Source organism: Hyla sarda, chromosome 1 (assembly GCF_029499605.1).
Source record: "Hyla sarda isolate aHylSar1 chromosome 1, aHylSar1.hap1, whole genome shotgun sequence".
NCBI lineage: Eukaryota > Metazoa > Chordata > Amphibia > Anura > Hylidae > Hyla > Hyla sarda.
In genome coordinates, this window is record NC_079189.1 from 616,225,201 (window position 1) to 616,246,087 (window position 20,887).

Here is a 20,887-nt window from a genome sequence, read left to right on the forward strand (position 1 = left end):
CAACTCCCAGCATGTCCAGACTGTTATTATGTGATATCAGAGGAGAGAACTACAACTCCCAGCATGTCCAGACTGTTATTATGTGATATCAGAGAACTACAACTCCCAGCATCCCTCTGGCTCCAGCTCTCTCACAGCTGCTGATAACTTACAGAAGGGAAAACCCAGAATCCATCTCTTCATCTCCATACAAAGCCCCGCCCCCTCATGTCACATGATCATCACCGCAGGTCCTTCATCCCCCTATATCCTCTCCACTGCGGGGCTCCGCAACCTAAGGTCACATGACTATCATTACTGGTCTATTATCCCCACTGTCATGTCTGCTGCTTAGCTCCGCCCCTTCATGTCACATGATCACAGGTCCTTTATCCACCACTATTCTCTCCGCTGTTAAGCCCCGCCTTCTCATGACCTATGACATTTGGTGACATCATCACAGGTCCTTTCCCTATCCTGGAGATACCATTGCAGGTCGGAGCGGGTCCTGCTGGGTGGTCGGTGCTGTTGTCTCTTGTTCTCTCTGTTATCAGCCGCAGATCCCCCAGTAATAAAGGACAAGATCCCTCCAGCTGATCCCGTCCTCTCTCCCGCTGCCCCCAGGATGTCCCCGGACAGGACTGATGTGACTACAGGACTATTACACATCACCCTGGAGATCATCCGCCTGCTGACCGGAGAGGTGACTCCTCTAGATTTCTATCATCTTTATTGGATTATAGGGAAGAGAAGACATGATAGGAAGGATCAGCACCAATATGGGCAGTTACCCTGGGAACCAATGGGCCAATAGGAATGTTATAGGAAGGATCAGCCCCAATATGGGCAGTTACCATGGGAACCAATGGGCCAATAGGAAGGATCAGCCCCACTATGGGCAGTTACCATGGGAACCAATGGGCCAATAGGAATGATCAGCCGCAATATGGGCAGTTACCATGGGAACCAATGGGCCAATAGGAATGTTATAGGAAGGATCAGTCCCAATATGGACAGTTACCATGGGAACCAATGGGCCAATAGGAATGTTATAGGAAGGATCAGCCCCAATATGGGCAGTTACCATGGGAACCAATGGGCCAAGAAGAATGTTATAGGAAAGATCAGCCCCAATATGGGCAGTTACCATGGGAACCAATGGGCCAATAGGAATGTTATAGGAAGGATCAGCCCCAATATGGGCAGTTATCATGGGAACCAATGGGCCAAGAAGAATGTTATAGGAAAGATCAGCCCCAATATGGGCAGTTACCATGGGAACCAATGGGCCAATAGGAATGTTATAGGAAGGATCAGCCCCAATATGGGCAGTTACCATGGGAACCAATGGACCAATAGGAATGTTATAGGAAGGATCAGCCCCAATATGGGCAGTTACCATGGGAACCAATGAGCCAATAGGAATGTTATAGGAAGGATCAGCCCCAATATGGGCAGTTACCATGGGAACCAATGGGCCAATAGGAATGTTATAGGAAGGATCAGCCCCAATATGGGAAGTTACCATGGCAACCAATGGGCCAATAGTAATGTTATAGGAAGAATCAGCCCCAATATGGGCAGTTACCATGGGAACCAATGGGCCAATAGGAATGTAATAGGAAGGATCAGCCCCAATATGGGCAGTTACCCTGGGAACCAATGGGCCAATAGGAATGTTATAGGAAGGATCAGCCTCAATATGGGCAGTTACCATGGGAACCAATGGGCCAATAGGAATGTTATAGGAAGGATCAGCCCCAATATGGGCAGTTACCCTGGGAACCAATGGGCCAATAGTAATGTTATAGGAAGAATCAGCCCCAATATGGGCAGTTACCATGGGAACCAATGGGCCAATAGGAATGTAATAGGAAGGATCAGCCCCAATATGGGCAGTTACCCTGGGAACCAATGGGCCAATAGGAATGTTATAGGAAGGATCAGCCCCAATATGGGCAGTTACCATGGGAACCAATGGGCCAATAGGAAGGATCAGCCACAATATGGGCAGTTACCCTGGGAACCAATGGGCCAATAGGAAAGTTATAGGAAGGATACAGAGGAGGAGAGGAGCAGATGGGCGGGTTAGGAGGGGCCCGATGACTTTCTTCAGTGTAATAATATCACAGGTTATAGTCATAGATTCTGGAGATGGTCGATGATCCCGGGATTTATACTGATCACCAGATTTGTGTCTCTCTCCATACACAGGATTATACCATAGTGAGGAAGACATCGGGGGAGTCCGGAGGATGGAGCAGGGGCCCGAACCCCATCACAGACCCTCCACCTCACTCCATGATACATGAGAGGAACAATAAGAAGATCCAGGAACTCACCAACAAGATGATGGAGCTGCTGACTGGAGAGGTGACCCTGCTGGACATTATACAGTAATGGAGGGGTCTGGTGATGATTAGAGAGGTGACCCTGCTGGGACATTATACAGTAATGGAGGGGTCTGGTGAGGATTAGAGAGGTGACCCTGCTGGGACATTATACAGTAATGGAGGGGTCTGGTGATGACTGGAGAGGTGACCCTGCTGGACATTATACAGTAATGAAGGGGTCTGGTGATGATTAGAGAGGTGACACTGCTGGGACATTATATAGTAATGGAGGGGTCTGGTGATGACTGGAGAGGTGACACTGCTGGGACATTATACAGTAATGGAGGGGTCTGGTGATGACTGGAGAGGTGACACTGCTGGACATTATACAGTAATGGAGGGGTCTGGTGATGACTGGAGAGGTGACACTGCTGGACATTATACAGTAATGGAGGGGTCTGGTGATTAGAGAGGTGACACTGCAGGGACATTATACAGTAATGGAGGGGTCTGGTGATGACTGGAGAGGTGACACTGCTGGGACATTATACAGTAATGGAGGGGTCTGGTGATGATTAGAGAGGTGACACTGCTGGGACATTATACAGTAATGGAGGGGTCTGGTGATGACTGGAGAGGTGACACTGCTGGGACATTATACAGTAATGGAGGGGTCTGGTGATGACTGGAGAAGTGACACAGCTGGGACATTATACAGTAATGGAGGGGTCTGGTGATGACTGGAGAGGTGACACTGCTGGGACATTATACAGTAATGGAGGGGTCTGGTGATGACTGGAGAGGTGACACTGCTGGGACATTATACAGTAATGGAGGGGGTCTGGTGATGATTAGAGAGGTGACCCTGCTGGGACATTATACAGTAATGGAGGGGTCTGGTGATGACTGGAGAGGTGACCCTGCTGGGACATTATACAGTAATGGAGGGGTCTGGTGATGACTGGAGAGGTGACACTGCTGGGACATTATACAGTAATGGAGGGGTCTGGTGATTAGAGAGGTGACACTGCTGGGACATTATACAGTGATGGAGGGGTCTGGTGATGACTAGAGAGGTGACACTGCTGGGACATTATATAGTAATGGAGGGGTCTGGCGATGACTGGAGAGGTGACACTGCTGGGACATTATACAGTAATGGAGGGGTCTGGGGAAGACTGGAGAGGTGACACTGCTGGGACATTTATACAGTAATGGAGGGGTCTGGTGATGATTAGAGAGGTGACACTGCTGGACATTATACAGTAATGGAGGGGTCTGGGCATGATTAGAGAGGTGACACTGCTGGGACATAATACAGTAATGGAGGGGTCTGGTGATGACTGGAGAGGTGACCCTGCTGGGACATTATACAGTAATGGAGGGGTCTGGTGATGACTGGAGAGGTGACCCTGCTGGGACATTATACAGTAATGGAGGGGTCTGGTGATGACTGGAGAGGTGACACTGCTGGGACATTATACAGTAATGGAGGGGTCTGGTGATGACTGGAGAGGTGACACTGCTGGGACATTATACAGTAATGGAGGGGTCTGGTGATGACTGGAGAGGTGACACTGCTGGACATTATACAGTAATGGAGGGGTCTGGTGATGATTAGAGAGGTGACACTGCTGGGACATTATACAGTAATGGAGGGGTCTGGTGATGACTGGAGAGGTGACACTGCTGGGACATTATACAGTAATGGAGGGGTCTGGTGATGACTAGAGAGGTGACACTGCTGGGACATTATACAGTAATGGAGGGGTCTGGTGATGACTAGAGAGGTGACGCTGCTGGGACATTATACAGTAATGGAGGGGTCTGGTGATGATTAGAGAGGTGACACTGCTGGGATATTATACAGTAATGGAGGGGTCTGGTGATGATTAGAGAGGTGACACTGCTGGGATATTATACAGTAATGGAGGGGTCTGGTGATGATTAGAGAGGTGACACTGCTGGGACATTATACAGTAATGGAGGGGTCTGGTGATGACTGGAGAGGTGACCCTGCTGGACATTATACAGTAATGGAGGGGTCTGGTGATGATTAGAGAGGTGACACTGCTGGACATTATACAGTAATGGAGGGGTCTGGTGATGACTGGAGAGGTGACACTGCTGGGACATTATACAGTAATGGAGGGGTCTGGTGATGACTGGAGAGGTGACACTGCTGGGACATTATACAGTAATGGAGGGGTCTGATGATGATTAGAGAGGTGACTCTGCTGGGACATTATACAGTAATGCAGGGGTCTGGTGATGATTAGAGAGGTGACACTGCTGGGACATTATACAGTAATGGAGGGGTCTGGTGATGACTAGAGAGGTGACACTGATCAGACTTCTTATCCCTTCATTTGGATAGGGGATAAGATGTCTAGGGGTGGAGTACCCCATTAAGGTTCTAAGAGCTTTAACTCCTTTTTTCCCATATGAGGGCTCGTTTTTTGCATATTTTTTTGTGCTTTGTAAATCTATGGCACATCAAAAAAACATTATTTTGTGGAGAAATTGCAATGAAAAACAGATTTTTGCAACTTGTGGGGGTTTAGTTTTTATGCAGCGCACTTTATGGTAAAACTTACGTGTTTTTTTTATTCTGTGGGTCCGTACGATTATAATGACCCCCATGTTTACACACTTTACTATCATTCTACTGTTTTTTATTGTTGTTTTTTTTATTTTTTTATTTAACAAAATCATTTTGTTTAATATCGCTCTCTTCTGACCTTATAACGTTCTCATTTTTTTTATATATGGGAATGTATGAGGGTCATTTTTTGCGCTGTGTAGCTTTAATTGGTTTCACTTTTGCCTGTATGTGACTTTTACTAGTTTCTATGTTCAGGTAAGGGGACCTCCAGCGGCCATTATGACTCAACCCCCATCATTATGCCCCAGGTGATCCGATGAGTCCCCCCAAGCCCCAATAATGGCAAAGATGCCGTCATCAGTACTGAAGAGATTAATGGCGGGTATTAGCACAATCGCTGATTTCCACCATTACTGGCGGGACCTGCCGTGCATGTAGCAAATGCAGCTCTTGTGCTCACTCTATGTACGGGGGGGGGAGGGTAGATTTACGCCCTGGTGCATTAGGTGTCCAATGTCTAAAACTAAAATTGTTATACAGTGATCCCTCAACATACGATGGTAATTCGTTCCAAATGAACCGTCGTTAGTTGAAACCATCGTATGTTGAGGGATCCGTGCAATGATAAGTATAGGAAGTTATACTCACCTGTCCCCGCCACTCCGGACCGTCACTGCTGCCTGGATGTCGCCTTCCATCGCTGTTGCCGCATCCCCGGGGTATCCCCGCCGCTTCGGACCGTCTCTGCTGGCCGGGATCATCGCTCTTCATCGCCGTCATCATGTCGCTGCGCACGCCGCTCCTATTGGATGACGGGACGGCATGCGTGGCGACGTGATGACGACGGAGAGCGACGGCGATGCAGCGGAGCCCGAAGAGGATGGTCCGGAACGTCGGGGACAGGGGAGTGACCATCACCGGACCACACTGGGTACCTTAAACGGCTATCCGGTGGCAGCTGAAGCAGTCTGCGCTGCCGGATAGCCGTTTATGCAATGGCCCCGACATTCAAAAGCATCGTATTTTGATGCTGCCTTCAACATGCGATGGACTCTGAGAGGCCATTGTATGTTGAAATTATCGTATGTCGAGGCCATTGCAGGTCAGGGGGTTCACTGTATATATAAACTTTTATTTATTATCATAGGAGCAACAGAGGGTGAACCTGAACTAAACCCAATACAGTTCGGGTGAACTGGATTACGAGGCATCACTTACCTGGATCCGCGGTCCGGAGATACCCGCTGTATTAGCCGGCATTGCCAATATGGAAATGGCCGTCTTTGCGCAATGGAGGAGGGACTTGGCATATCCAGTATCCCTGCCCCCATCCTCTCTGTTATATATCTGAGCAGAGGGGATTGAGGGGGCCAGGAAGCTGAGGACTCCGGGTCCAGCCTCCATTGCGCAAAGACGGCCATTGCCAAAATAACAGTGTTGGCTAGTACAATGGATATCTGGAAACCACGGATTGGGGTAAGTGATAACTTGTTGTAATCCCATCCACCCACACTTTAAAGGGGTACTCTGCCCCTTAACATTTAAAGGATGGGAGATAAAATGTCTGATCGCTGGGAACCCCTGCGATCTCCCTGCTGCACCCGGCTTTCGTTTAGAGCGACGGGCGCAGCGCCAGAAGTTCATGACATCACGGCCGCTTCCCGCTCATGACATCATGGCCACGCCCCCTCAGTGTAAGTTTATGGGAGGCGCCCCCTCCCATATAGTTGCATTGAGGAAGCATGGCCATGACGTCACAAGCGGGGGTGACCGTGATGTTGCGAGCCTCCGCCCAGCATCGTCAGTCATCCGGCATGGAGCAAAGTTCGCTCTGTGCACCGGATGTCTGGGGTGCTGCACCCGGGATCGCGGGGGTCCCCATTGGCAGGACCCCCGTGATCAGACATCTTATCCCCTATTCTTTGCATAGGGGATAAGATGTCTAGGGGTGGAGTACCCCTTTAACCCCGTGTATTGAGAACCCACTTTCAGTTTCCCTTTTAATATAGTTGATTTGTAATAATGCACTTGACATCTCTGTACTTGTGATGATATTTTGGACATGATCGTATAGATCTTGTATGATTAAACCATGGGGCGTATTCTGGCCTGTGTCATTACTATTATACTGCCTGCTTACACATTGACAGCCATGTTTTATTCACTGTTATGTGGGGATCTTTTTAACTTCCTAGCACCAGTTGATTTGAAAACATTTGTTTTCCACCGAAGTACCCCTTTAATTAAAGAAAATAATTAAAATCTTGTAGTAACATTGGGCTTTGTTTACTTAGGCTTTTGGGGGTAGATTTTGGAGGGTTTTTGTGTCGAGCACCAGAATTTGCAAAAAAAAATCCAAAAAACCTACCACCTCTCCACATTACTCAGAAAACCCGATGGGGTTTAGCCACCTGGAAAAAGGGGCGTGTCTCAGAAAAAGGGCGTGTCTTCAATATTGTATATAAAAAAAGATAACGAATTTACTAAGGTTCGCACATAAAATGTAAATGAGGCCGAATGTGTATTTTTCGTGTATACATTAAAAATGATGTAACGTTATCAAATTAGTAATAAGAATGAATAAACCTAAATGTATCCTTTTTTTCTTAATTTGCAGGCCATGGTTGACTGTTTTGTGAAGGGTTGTACAGCCAAGTCGAGAGAAGGGCGGGGTGACGTTACACTTCACGTCTTCCCAGAAGACAAAGATAAAATTAGAGAGTGGCTGATGGCCACAGGGGAATCTATACCGAATATAGAAGAATTGGTGAACAAGATTTATGACAACAAAAAAGTAGATTTATACAGGATGTGTTCTCTGCATTTTGCACCTAACTGTTATATTTTCAACCCCAAAACTGGGAACAAACAGTTGGCCAACATGGCGGTCCCTTCCATTTTCCATCGAAATCCTAAAGATGCCGAGTGCTCGTCTCTGGTTACTGCCCCACAATTAGGGAAACGAAGAAGAGTCACAATAGCGGCTGGAAGCAGATGCCCAACGTGTAACCAGATTGTTGGGCCCAGCCAAGATTTTCAGCCGGTAACATCAGAGCCAAGAAAAGAATTTGCTGAGAAACAAAGTGTTTCTTCCATTGGTATAAAGGAAGAGCAGCCAAGTCTGATTTCCGAGGACGCTACTCACCCAGACAACTGCAGGGCAGAAAGTCACCGAAAGAGGAAGAAATCTGTGAAAACTATGAATGATTTGGATCTTGACTTGTTATCAAGGTAAGAGGGTGGAAGGTTATAGTGATAAAGATGCAGAAGTAGAGTAAATTAACGTTGAGACGAGTAAGCCAGCAATCATGGTTGCCACTAGCCACTTTGTTAGCTACACCTTGCTAGTACCGAATTTTGCCGTCATTCTTCGTGGCATACTTTCTACAAGTTGCTGAGAACATTTCTCTAGAGATTTTGCAACATACGGACAGGATGGCATCAAGCTGTTCCTGCAGATCTGTTGGTGTGGTCTTCTGCTGCTTCAAGGTTGGACGTGTTGTGCGTTCAGAGATGGTATTCTGCATACCTCGGTACTGTTGCCTTTCTTTCTTCTTGAACCAGTCTGCCCATACTCCTCTGACCTCAAAGTCCTGTCCAAAGACAAATCTACCCGATTCCAGCCTTGTTGAAGCATCTCCACAGATAATCACTGATCCAACGGCAAATTTCACTGACACCAAATTTCCCTGTGAACGTGAGACACTGTGGCTGTAGGCCTCTCCAGATCTCATCTAACCACTGAAATTTGATGGAGCATCAGTGATGATCTGTATCAAAGAGACAACCCAACTTTACAGAACTGTCCCCGTTTTCCATGGTTGTTTTCCGTGGATCTTTTGTCAGGTGAAACTAGTAAAAGGTCTGATATTCTTTATTCTTTTTATTTACAGTGGGGATCAAAAGTTTGGGCACCCCAGGTAAAAATTTGTATTAATGTGCATAAAGAAGCCAAGGAAAGATGGAAAAATCTCCAAATAATAAAATTTCCTTATAATATGTCAACAAAAGTTAGATTTTATTTCCATCATTTACACTTTCAAAATAACAGAAAACAAAAAAATGGCATCTGCAAAAGTTTGGGCACCCTGCAGAATTTATAGCATGCACTGCCCCCTTTGCGAAGCTGAGACCTGCCAGTGTCATGGATTGTTCTCAATCATCATCTGGGAAGACCAGGTGATTTCAATCTCAAAGGTTTTAAATGCCCAGACTCATCTGACCTTGCCCGAACAATCAGCACCATGGGTTCTTCTAAGCAGTTGTCTAGAAATCTGAAACTGAAAATAGTTGACGCTCACAAAGCTGAAGAAGGCTATAAGAAGATAGCAAAATGTTTTCAGATGTCAATATCCTCTGTTCGGAATGTAATTAAGAAATGGCAGTCATCAGGATCTGGAAGACCAAGAAAAATATCAGACAGAACAGCTCGCAGGATTGTGAGAAAAACTATTGAAAACCCACGTTTGACTGCACAATTCCTCCAGAAAGATCTGGCAGACACTGGAGTTGTGGTACACTATTCCACTATAAAGAGATACTTGTACAAATATGGTCTTCATGGAAGAGTCATCAGAAGAAAACCTCTTCTACGTCCTAACCACAAAAATCAGCGTTTGAACTTTGCAAATGAACATATAGACAAGCCTGATGCATTTTGGAAAAGTTCTGTGGACCGATTAGGTTAAAATTGAACTTTTTGGCTGGAATGAGCAAAGGTACGTTTGGAGAAGAAGGGGAACAGAATTTAATGAAAAGAACCTCTGTCCAACTGTTAAGCATGGGGTGGATCAATAATGCTTTGGGGTTGTATTGCAGCCAGTGGCACAGGGAACATCTCACAAGTAGAAGGAAAAATGGATTCAATAACATTTCAGCAAATTTTGGATGCTAATGATGCCATCTGTGAAAAAGCTGAAGTTAAAGAGAGGATGGATTCTACAAATGGATAATGATCCTAAACACCCCTCAAAATCCACGGGGGATTACATCAGGAGGCATAAACTGAAGGTATTGCCATGGCCTTCACAATCTCCTGACCTCAACATAATTGAAAATCTATGGATAGACCTTAAAAGAGCAGTGCGTGACAGACAGCCCAGAAATCTCAAAGAACTGGAAGACTATTGTAAGGAAGAATGGGCAGGACTTCCGGTTCCGGCGCGGCCTGATGTAGACGGCGCGCGCCTGTGCTCCTCCACCCCCGGCTCATACCAGCTCGGTACCGCTGCACTAACGGGCTTCAGAAGTCCCCGGACACCACCCGACACCTCTGCCAGACCGAGGGGATGGACAGGTACCTCCAACGTGGCGGCTCCTCCGGTCCATCGCAGCCCGCGCCTCCCCAGCACGCGCCGCAAGGCGCACCTGTCATGGCGGCGGTAACAGGACAGAAGCAGCGGCCCGCTTCGGGAGTCCCCACACTGCCACCAATGAATGATACATGCGTGGGGACGCCGGGGACTGACGGGGCGACACTGCATGACGGCTCCCAACAACCGGCACCACCTGCAGTCCCAGAAATGGCGCAGCCCGGCTCTGCAATAATGGCGGCGGCCGCATCGGGGGCGACATCACGGCCACCACGGACGGAGGGGCAAATGAACTCTGAGGTAACCGCAATGGAAGTCAGCCTGCCAGCTGACCCACACTTGGGACCGCACACTGCCACCGTGGGCCCCTCACTCCCCGAGACTACTATTGCAACCCCTCAACTTTCCTCAGGGCCGGCTTTTTCCATAGACTACCAGCACCTGGCGAATGAAATGGCGCTGCGTATTACCCCAACTGTACGAAATATAGTAGAGGAGGTCTTAAAAGCTACTCTCCAAAACCTAAAACTAGAAGTACAGGAACATACTGGCGGCCTATCAGAATTGGAGCACAGAACCTCCCAATTGGAGGATACCGACTCGGCTACAGCTAAACGCCTACATGACATGGAATTAGAGATGACCCGCATTGGCGAGAAAATGGAAGACCTAGAAAATCGCTCTAGGCGCAATAATTTATGTATAGTGGGGGTTAAGGAGACAGTAGCACCTCTCGACCTTCAACGCTTTTGTGAGCGAGATCTTCCTAAGTCACTTGGCCTGTCTCATCCCTGCAGGGTGGAATGTGCCCACAGAATTGGCCCGGCTTTACATTCCCAGCCTAACCGACCATCTTCCACTCAGGAAACCCGCCCCCGTCAAGTCATTCTGCGACTACTGGACTACAACGACAAAGTTGATATTCTGAGGGCGTACCGCCGTCTGTCACAACCCCTGGAAATTCATGGAATGCGCCTGTTGATTTTTGAGGACTTCTCGGTAGAAGTGGCGAAACGAAGGAGGGCCTTCAGCACTGTTTGCACTAAGCTATTTCAGGCGAAATATAGATTCCAACTGCAGTATCCAGCCACCCTGAGGGTGTTCCATCCTGATGGCTCTACTACCACTTTCAAGACTCTAGAGGAAGCATCTTCATCAGTAGACCAGCTACTGTCCTCTTCTTCCACGTCATCTTCCCGTCCACCGGCTCGGACACCCACTCGTCGTTCAAGGTCACCGAGGAGGGATCATCGTTCCCGCTCAGCACCTAGAGACTCGCAATTCTCCGCAAGCCAAAGACACCGACGTAGACGTCATCGCTCTCCAGGTCGTGGCTATGACAGCGACAGGCGATCTTCACCTGACTGACCACAGCTGTTCCTTGTTCCTGATGACTTCATCTTCTTGCCTTTGAGCCTTCTGCTGGGACTTCGTGAATGATGAACCGGACGTTCAGGTTTTCTCTTCATTTTTATTTTCCTCGCCTGTATGGCGCTGATATGCAGAAGGTTTCCAGTGTTGCTATATTCCAACCCGGCTTTGGTGCTGTAGTGTTGCACTGCCTCACGGCAGGGTTGGCCTTTCACCTGCCTGACTGAGGGACTCGACCATCTTAGAAGGGGTCGGGGGGGGGAACATGGGTGTCCTGAAATGTATGATATTACTTAGATGCCTATGTCGGCCAAAAAAAGGAAGTCCATTATCCAAAAGGAAGGTGTCGCTAAATTAGCAACACTTTCTAGGATTTTTTACAGGATGGTTAACTGTTATTTGCTTGTATGCTGTTTTTGTTTTGTTTGTTCTTTCCCACAGCTCGGAACCTCCAGTGGAAACTACTGCCTAGTTTATTATCTGGCACCTATCCTACCTTACAGATACTTTACATGGTATTACTTATTCAGGGTCATGTTTGGTATGCCCCCATTGCTGCTGTGCCCTTTTATATCTACTTACACATATAATATCTGCACAGCCCTCCATGAGGGATTGTCTAGACTGTCTTGATTTACCATGCCTAACATAATATCGTGGAATGTCAAGGGTCTTCGCTCCCCCCAAAAACGAAGACTTTTTATACGATACTTCAAACGATTCCACCCGGACATTGTCCTCCTCCAAGAAACCCACCTAGCTGACTCAGACTTCTTTAGGTTACAGCAGCAATGGGTGGGGCAGGTGCTTGGTTCTCAGGCCCAGGATGGGAAAGCAGGAGTTGTCACCTTGATTCACAAATCTTTTGCATTTAGTCTTATATCACACGACTCTGATGATGAAGGCAGGGTCTCACATTTACGACTTGACCACAATGGAGAGATCTTTAGCATTTATAACATATACGGTCCCAATGGGGAAAATAAGTCCTTTTTTCACGCTCTAGCGGACAGAATTCATGACGATAACACGACGAACAAAATAGTGGGGGGCGACTTTAACACAGTCCTCGATCCCCTAGTGGACAGAAAGGGCTCGACATCTCAAGCAATCCCCATACGTAGCAGGGACTGTGTATTGCCCCCTTTCTTAGATCAATTGGGACTGCTAGACGTGTGGAGAATGTCCCATCCGGACGATAGGGAATTCACCCATTTCTCCAATGCCCACTCTTCCTGGTCTCGTATAGACTACCTACTGACATCTCCGGAACTTTACCATAAAGTTAGCTCAGTAGACATTGGAGAATTGGCGTTGTCAGACCATGCCCCTCTCTGTCTACGGCTCTTGCCCTCCTACCCCAAAGGGACAGATATACTTTGGCGTTACCCCTCACTGTTGGCCAAGGATGATACCTTCCTCGAATTACTTAGGGGTTGGTGGTTAGAATATACCGTATATAATGGGGAACACCACTCAGACCCAACTCTGTTCTGGGAATCGGGGAAGGCAGTACTAAGAGGAAAATTGATGGCACACGTGGCCCACCTAAAACGCACCTCTCTGAAAAATCTGAATTAAGCCAGTGCTCGACTAAGGGATGTCTATGCCACCTTTGTAGCCCACCCTACTATTCAGAACCGGGAGGACTGGAAATCGGCTAGAGCCAATTTTGAATTGTGGTGGGATAGAAGGGAACGCCTAGGGAGGTCCCACTTTGAGGTAGATCTCTTTCGACACGGCAACAAATCGGGGCGTTTACTGGCCCGTATAGCTAGGGGAAAGATGCCCACCCCTCACATAACAGCACTTAAAGATTCCTCTGGTGCCACACACAAAAACCCTCACTCCATTAACAAATTGCTGTCCTCCTATTATAGCTCGCTTTATGAAAACTCTCCCTCTGACCTTTCGGCGGGTGAGGCCTTCTTGAAACAGGTCCAACTTCCCACACTGACGGAAGAACAGAGGGAGATTCTTAATGCACCGGTGTCGGTGGAAGAAATACAGGGAGTTATCAGTCATCTCCATAATGGGAAGGCCCCGGGCCCTGACGGGTATTCAGGCGAATTTTATAAAGCCCTATCAGAGCAGATTGCCCCAGTCTTAAGGGATATGTTTCAGGTATTCATGTCTACGGGATCGTTACCCACAGAAGCCTCTCTTGCACATATAAAGGTTTTGCCTAAACCGGGTAAGGACCTAACTGACCCGGGCTCCTATCGTCCGATATCTCTAATTAACCAAGACATCAAGATCCTATCAAAAATTTTAGCTGACCGTCTTTCTCGATTCATGCCAGCTTTAATCGGTTCCCATCAAGTGGGCTTTATCAGGAACAGATCAGCTACCATGAATTTGAGAATGGTTATGGCGGTCCTAGATCGCCTCCAGCATCAGCCCCAGAGGGGTGAAGCTCCTGCCTCACTTTGGATGCTGAAAAAGCATTCGATAATGTTAAATGGGATTGGCTGGGACTGGTGCTGGATGCGATTGGTATTCAAGGGCCATTTAGAAATTACATTTCTGGGATTTATGCAACCCCCATGGCTAGAATACACACACCTGGTATCCTATCCACACCCTTCCCTCTCTTTAAGGGCACCAGACAGGGTTGCCCACTCTCTCCTCTACTCTTTAACTTAGCGTTAGAACCCCTGGCGCTCTCCCTACTGTCTGAAAATATTTATCCTGGCATTAAGGTGGGGAAGAAAGAAGTTAAATTGACCATGTTCGCAGATGATATTTTATTGTTCCTTGATGGCCCGACTGCTTCCCTAGGACGCATTCTTGAACATCTGAGAACATTTGGGGCGTTCTCGGGATACAAAATAAATGTGTCTAAATCGGAACTTTTACCCCTAGGTCCTTTTCGTCACCAGTGGCTTCCAGAAATATCAGGTATGGGAGTCCGCATTGCTGACTCCTCCATCACCTACCTAGGTATCAAAATAGGGAGAACGCCTGACACCATTTATAGTTTAAACTACACTCCCCTCTTCACCAAGATTAAAGCTGAATTACGTAAATGGGAAAAACTCCCCCCTGAACTTTATGGGGAGATGTGCACGCTTTGCGCGTCTCCTATACCCCCTGCAAACCCTACCACTTCTGTTAAAACATACTGATGTGAAAAGCCTAAACTCGGCATTTACCAAATTTATCTGGGCGGGGAAGAGGCCCAGAATCGCACTAAACAAACTGATGCTCAATAGGCCTGATGGGGGGCTGAATTTTCCCAATGTAAGAGGGTACAATTTATCGTGTCTCTTTCAATTTGTTAATGACTGGATACATGGATCCTCTTACCATGCTCTTTACGATCTAGAGAATGAATTAGCGGCCCCATGGAACCTAGCGGTCCTCTTACATACTACATACTCTAAACTCCCCTCCATAGTGAAACGCTCTGTACTGCTGAGGGATACGGTGGCATCCTGGAAAGAAGTCAGGAAGTTATATGGACTGCCTTACCTCTTATCCAAACCTTTACCACTGGCGAAACATCCGGAGTTTCCCCCAAGACTTCCTCCTAGGGTGCTCGACCTTTGGTCGGACAAAGGCCTCACGAAGGCCAAACACTTTATGGACGTTACTCAGAAACGCTGGCTCCGACCAACCACACTGCTCTCCCTACACAACCTTCCCCCGTCTCATGCTTTACCTATACAACAGATGTACTCCTTCTTCTTTAGTCGATTGCGTGACCTGTCCAAAGAGGCCACAAAGAACGAACTAGATTGTCTTATTGGTTCGGAACCTCGTAAATTGTCCATCTCCATGATATACACATCCCTTAGGAAAGTACTTCTGAAATTTACACCCTCTTCTATTTTTTCAGCGTGAACCTCATGGGTACCGGGAGATGATATTTCGGAATGTATCTTGAATGGGTGGAATATCATCCGTAAATGTATTATCAATGAGAGATGGCGTGAAACCTACTACAAAATGGCCCACAAAGCCTTATATGGATTTAACATACTGCCTTCCCCGGATTTCCCCGATCGTATCACTGCCTGCCCTAAATGTGCTACCCCTTTGACGAATATGTGGCATGGAGTTTGGACGTGCCCCCATACAGAAAGATATTGGCAAATGATTATATCATATATCAGTGAGAAATGGGAAATGTCACTACCACATACGCCAAGAGCCCTATTGTTTCATCAGTTTAGACCACCTGACTTGACCGACCAGGGCCCCACCAAAACACCCCAACTAGTTCACATTGTCCTCTTAGTGGCACTTAGGTGTATCTTCGCAGCCTGGCTCTCCCCTTCTGTTCCCACCATCTCCATGGTCATATCGCAACTTAAACTGTTATGTGGGATAGATAGGCTTGACACTGAACGACACATGAACACAAACACAGCAAAATATTTCGCCAAATGGCAAGACTTTATTGTTACACACTACACATCAGCTGAAATCGAGGACATAGTAAAGCCCTTTAGCTCGACAGACTGGTACTGTCTTGGGGTTTTGAGTGATACACTGGGGCCATTACGACTTACCTCTTGACCCTGAGTTCTAGCATAATACAAACATGGCGCGCCTAATTTGCGCGAGGCGAATGATTGCTGTAATACTGCCTCGCATTTCCACTTAGGTTCTCCATTAGCTGTGTGGAGTTTATAGTTTCTGGTTTGTAGTTTATTGAATGTTTTTATGGCTCTTATTCAACGATAATCTGCACTTAACCATCTATATGTGATGTCTGTTTATAACAATGGAAAAATTTAATAAAAATTTGTTTAAAAAAAAAAAAAGAATGGGCAAAGATACCTCAAACAAGAACTGAAAGACTCTTGGCTGCTACATAAAGTGTTTACAAGCTGTGATACTTGCCAAAGGGGGCAGTACAAGATATTAACTCTGCAGGGGGCACAAACTTTTGCAGACGCCATTTTTTTGTTTTCTGTTATTTTGAAAGTGTAAATGATGGAAATAAAATGTAACTTTTGTTGACCTATTATAAGAATGTCTAATCTGTAATTTGATCCTTTTGGAGATTTTTCCATCTTTCCTTGGTTTCTTTATGCACATTAATACAAATTTTTACCTGGGGTGCCCAAACTTTTGATCCCCACTGTATATATATATATATATATATATATATATATATAATCTTATAAATCTTTTCTTATTATTACTTGAGCTGCTGTACTTTTGTAACATAAACCACAAACTTTATTGCTTCTATAGCGGTAAGACAAAATATATAATACTAACAATTGTTTCACATCATGTGATGCTTCTTTGAGGCCTTGAAGAAGCATCGCATGAAGCGAAACAAATTCACAAGTGTGCCCCCCCCAACTTACATTTCACTATTTTCGTAAATTAAGCCACATTCTCGATCCTATTTCAGTTTTTTTTTTTTTAATCCAGGAACCGTTAAAACAGCGAAAACCTGTAAAAAATCAACATTGTCGTGTTTATCGTTCTACAAATGTAACATTTTTCTTCAATTTATTTTTTGGCAGAATGCCGGCATGTGTGGTGAAAGGATGCTCCCCGGCCAACGGAGGTTCCGAAACTCTCCATGCGTTCCCTAGGGACAAAGTACGAATGCAAACTTGGTTAAGGGCGACTGGACAGTACTCCGATAACCTAGAGGAGGCCGTGAACAAAATATTTGATGCTACAAAAAAGGGAAACTCGTATTGGATGTGTGCAAAGCATTTTGCACCTTATTGCTTTATCTACAATGCTAAAACTGAAAAAGAAATCTTGACCAAGAACGCTGTACCGACGATATTCCCACACCGAAATGCGAAGGCCTTCCCTCCAGCAACGAAAAGGAAGCATAGTGAGATGGCCGCATATACTCAAGATTCAGACACTGAATCCTCATCAGCAGACGAGTCAGGGGAAACCGAAGATTCACAAGAAGAAGAAGAAGATTCAGAAGAGGAAGAAGATGATGATGAAGAAGGTGAAGAGGTAGTTTTTTCCAAAAGAAATTTCAGCAACCATCCTCCCTGTTATATACATCCGGTTAAACAGCAGAAATTTATCGTCTTTGAAAATTCTCTGGATGAACTTATCCTGAAGATCCCGTGCCAATCGGCAGAGTGCACAAGTCCAATAACAAGAATTATAAAAAAGAGGACGGGATCTTATATTTCCATCTTTGTTGAATGTGCCGAACACGATTATTATCTCCTTTGGGAAAGCCAGCCCACGATTGACGGTAAACCGCTCGGAAACGTAATCTTAGCCTCTGCAATATTTGAGAGTGGCAATAGTTTCCCGAAAATGAAACAATTTTTCCATCTGATGAACATTATGGCGATGTCAGAGAACGCTTACTCCAAGTACCAGCATGATTATATTTTCCCAACGATTGAGAATTCTTGGAAAAGCAGCCAAATGGAGAGTATAGAAGTCATCCAAGGACCCCCTGTGTGTATCTACGGAGACGGGCGATGGGACTCGACAATAAACGACAATAAGTATTGTGTCTACAGTATGATGGATATGGAGACCAAAAAAATCCTATCTTTCGATGTTCAACAGTCGGCAATGGGCGTCACCTCTCCTGAATCGGAAAAGATAGCATGCAAAAACGCACTGGACTTTCTCCTGCAAAATGAAATCAGCGTCAAATTACTCTGCACCGATCGCCATTTTCCCATAAGAAAGATGATGAAGGAGAAGTATCCTACAATTACCCATGAGTTTAATGTGCGGCAAATTGCCAAAAGTGTGGGTGACAAACTGCTTGATGCCAGTCACGAGAAGGACTGTGAAGACCTCGCGGAATGGGTTGGGGCGATACAAAGCCACTTGCGATGGTGTTCGGACTCCTATAATGGAGATGATTCCCTTCTCGTGGCCAAGTGGAATTCTTTCCTCTACCATGTGCAGAATGTCCACGCCTGGGAGGACAAGGACGGTAAATATTCTTCTTGCCAACACAAGCATCTCCCCGAGGACACAACACGGAAGAGGAAATGGCTGAAAACAAATAGCCCGAGCTTCAAAGCTCTAAAGAAAATCGTATTGGACAAAAGACTCCGAAAGGACATGAAGCGGATCTGTCATTTCTGTCACACCGGAGACATAGAGGTTTTCCTCAGCGCCATTGTGAAGTACCAAAGTGATCAGAAGGAGCATCAGCACGTCACCATCGATGAAATGTACGCACGCACTCAATTGGCCGCCCTGGACCACAATACTAACTGCAGAAAGATCTGGGCCATGGCGAGGCGGTCATCGAGAACAAGTGCAGGGTCCCATAGATATAATACGGCCGACTCCAAGGACAGAAGGGAACGGTATGGCCCGGAGATGTACGAACCCACCAACCAGGACTTCTTAATCGATTTAATGAAGGAAGCGGTTGAATTTGTTTCTGGTAATCGCAGTTTTGAGTGGAGCTCACACATGTCCTCTGCGCCTGAACACATTCTAGAGCTGCAACGATTAATCTCTAAAATCGATTAAATTCGATAACTGGCTTCGTTGTCGACAAATCCCGTTATTGAATAATCGCCCGATTCGTTGTCCACGGTGGCAGTGAATGAATGAATGAAGCTGACATTTCCCGCATGTAGGCTTCATCCATTCACCACCGCTGCCCGACATGTCCCTGCTGCTGCTCTACTCCTAGTGCAATTAGCGCAGCGCCGGGACATGTCTATTCTCTGCTGCTCATTTCTGTACCCGACGGAGATGAGCAGCAGAAAATAGACATGTCCCGGCACTGCGCTAATTGCACTAGGAGTAGAGCAGCAGCAGGGACATGTCGGGCTGCGGCGGTGAATGGAAGTATCGGGCCAATACTAGCAATTTGCATGGTATCAGGGACTCGTTCAGTGTCCCCTATACCAAAACCGATACCTGCTTCTCCTGTTCTCCCGTCTGCATCCCGTCCCATGGAGGAGCATGTAACACACACGTCACTCCACCTCCTCCCCCTGCGCCCAGCGTAACGCTACGGAGGAAGCAGAGTGATGTGTATATCACATGCTCTTCCATAAGATGACATGATGAGAAGGGGGCAGAGGACAGCCGCAGGTGAGTTCTGTCTACAAGGGTGGGGGCTGCCGTCTACTAGAGGGGCTGCTACTAATGTCCACGTGGGGCCCCGCTGTCTAAAGTGGGGTGGCCCTGCTGTCTAGGGTCTGTAAAAGCAATGCTCTGCAGTCTGCACATACCCCCATGTGTATAGGAGTGCTATATAAAAAAAAAGCAAAAAAAAAAAAAAATGTAAATTAACTGTTCCCCAATAAAAATTAGCTCCCCCTTTTCCTATTGCTATACGAAAAGAGTTAAATAACTTTTTCTTTTATATATTTGATACTACCGCATGGCTAACTGTCTGAACTATTAAAATATTAGTGAATCATTAACATTTTATTTTAATAGTTCAGACCGTTACCCAGTTTCTGTGCAGGATCATTGATAATGACAACAACCGGCGTAAACGTAAAAAAAAAAAATCCTAAATTGCTGCTGTTTGGTCACATGACATGCTAGAAACTTTTAATATGGCCATTGTACATAATTTTTCATGTAGAATCAGCTGAACCCCTTTTTTGGCATTTTTAAATTTTTTCCGATTAATCGACAAAATAATCAACAACTAATCGGTTATTAAAATAATCGTTAGAGCCCTACGTAATTCCAGATGTGAAGCCGGATTTAAACTCCATTGTTTTAGCTACATAAAAGTCGATAAGAACAAATGTTTTTTACTTGTTTTCTCTAGTTTGTGTTAAGTACAAAAATATGTTTATTTCTACATTCGTTTTCAATAAAAAAAAAAGTTTGGTAACCTTTCTCCGAGTACGATTTGTATGTTTGTCAAAACTACTGAAAATACGTCTGTTATCTTTAGGGCGTGTGTGAACATAACCTTTGAATATTCATGTAATTTCTTAAATTTAGCAAAGGATGACTTTTTTTGATTTTATTTTTTATATATTAGTTTTTTTGGGCAAAGATATATAACAGATGTGTATATCAGTCCGATATATATGTAATATTTTTTTTTCTCCCCAAATGAGGGGTTAGTTGTTCCCTTGAGATGCAGGGAGGCTTAAAGGGGTACTCCGCTGCCCTTCTTCCGGAGCTCCGCTCCCCAACGTCTGGAAGTTTATTGTTCCGAACGCTGTGCGCGGGCTTCCGTGTTCAGGGCCGCCCCTCGTGACGTCACGCCTGCCCCCTCAACGAAAGTCTATGGGAAGGGGGCGCGACGGCCGTAGACTTTCGTTGAGGGGGCGGGTGTGACGTCAGGAGGGGCGGCCCTGAACACGGAAGCCCGTACACAGCGT

General features: G+C 46.1%; 1 protein-coding gene across 1 annotated transcript; it reads left to right on the top strand.

Moving 5' to 3' along the window:
- Positions 1-325: 325 nt before the first annotated feature.
- On the top strand, positions 326-19,239 carry LOC130312409 (uncharacterized). Its single transcript, XM_056552574.1, has 4 exons — positions 326-682; positions 2,194-2,352; positions 7,535-8,148; positions 17,090-19,239. Exons 1-4 carry the CDS (start codon positions 605-607, stop codon positions 19,053-19,055), a joined length of 2,817 nt encoding a protein of 938 aa, XP_056408549.1. The 5' UTR covers positions 326-604; the 3' UTR covers positions 19,056-19,239.
- Positions 19,240-20,887: the final 1,648 nt, after the last annotated feature.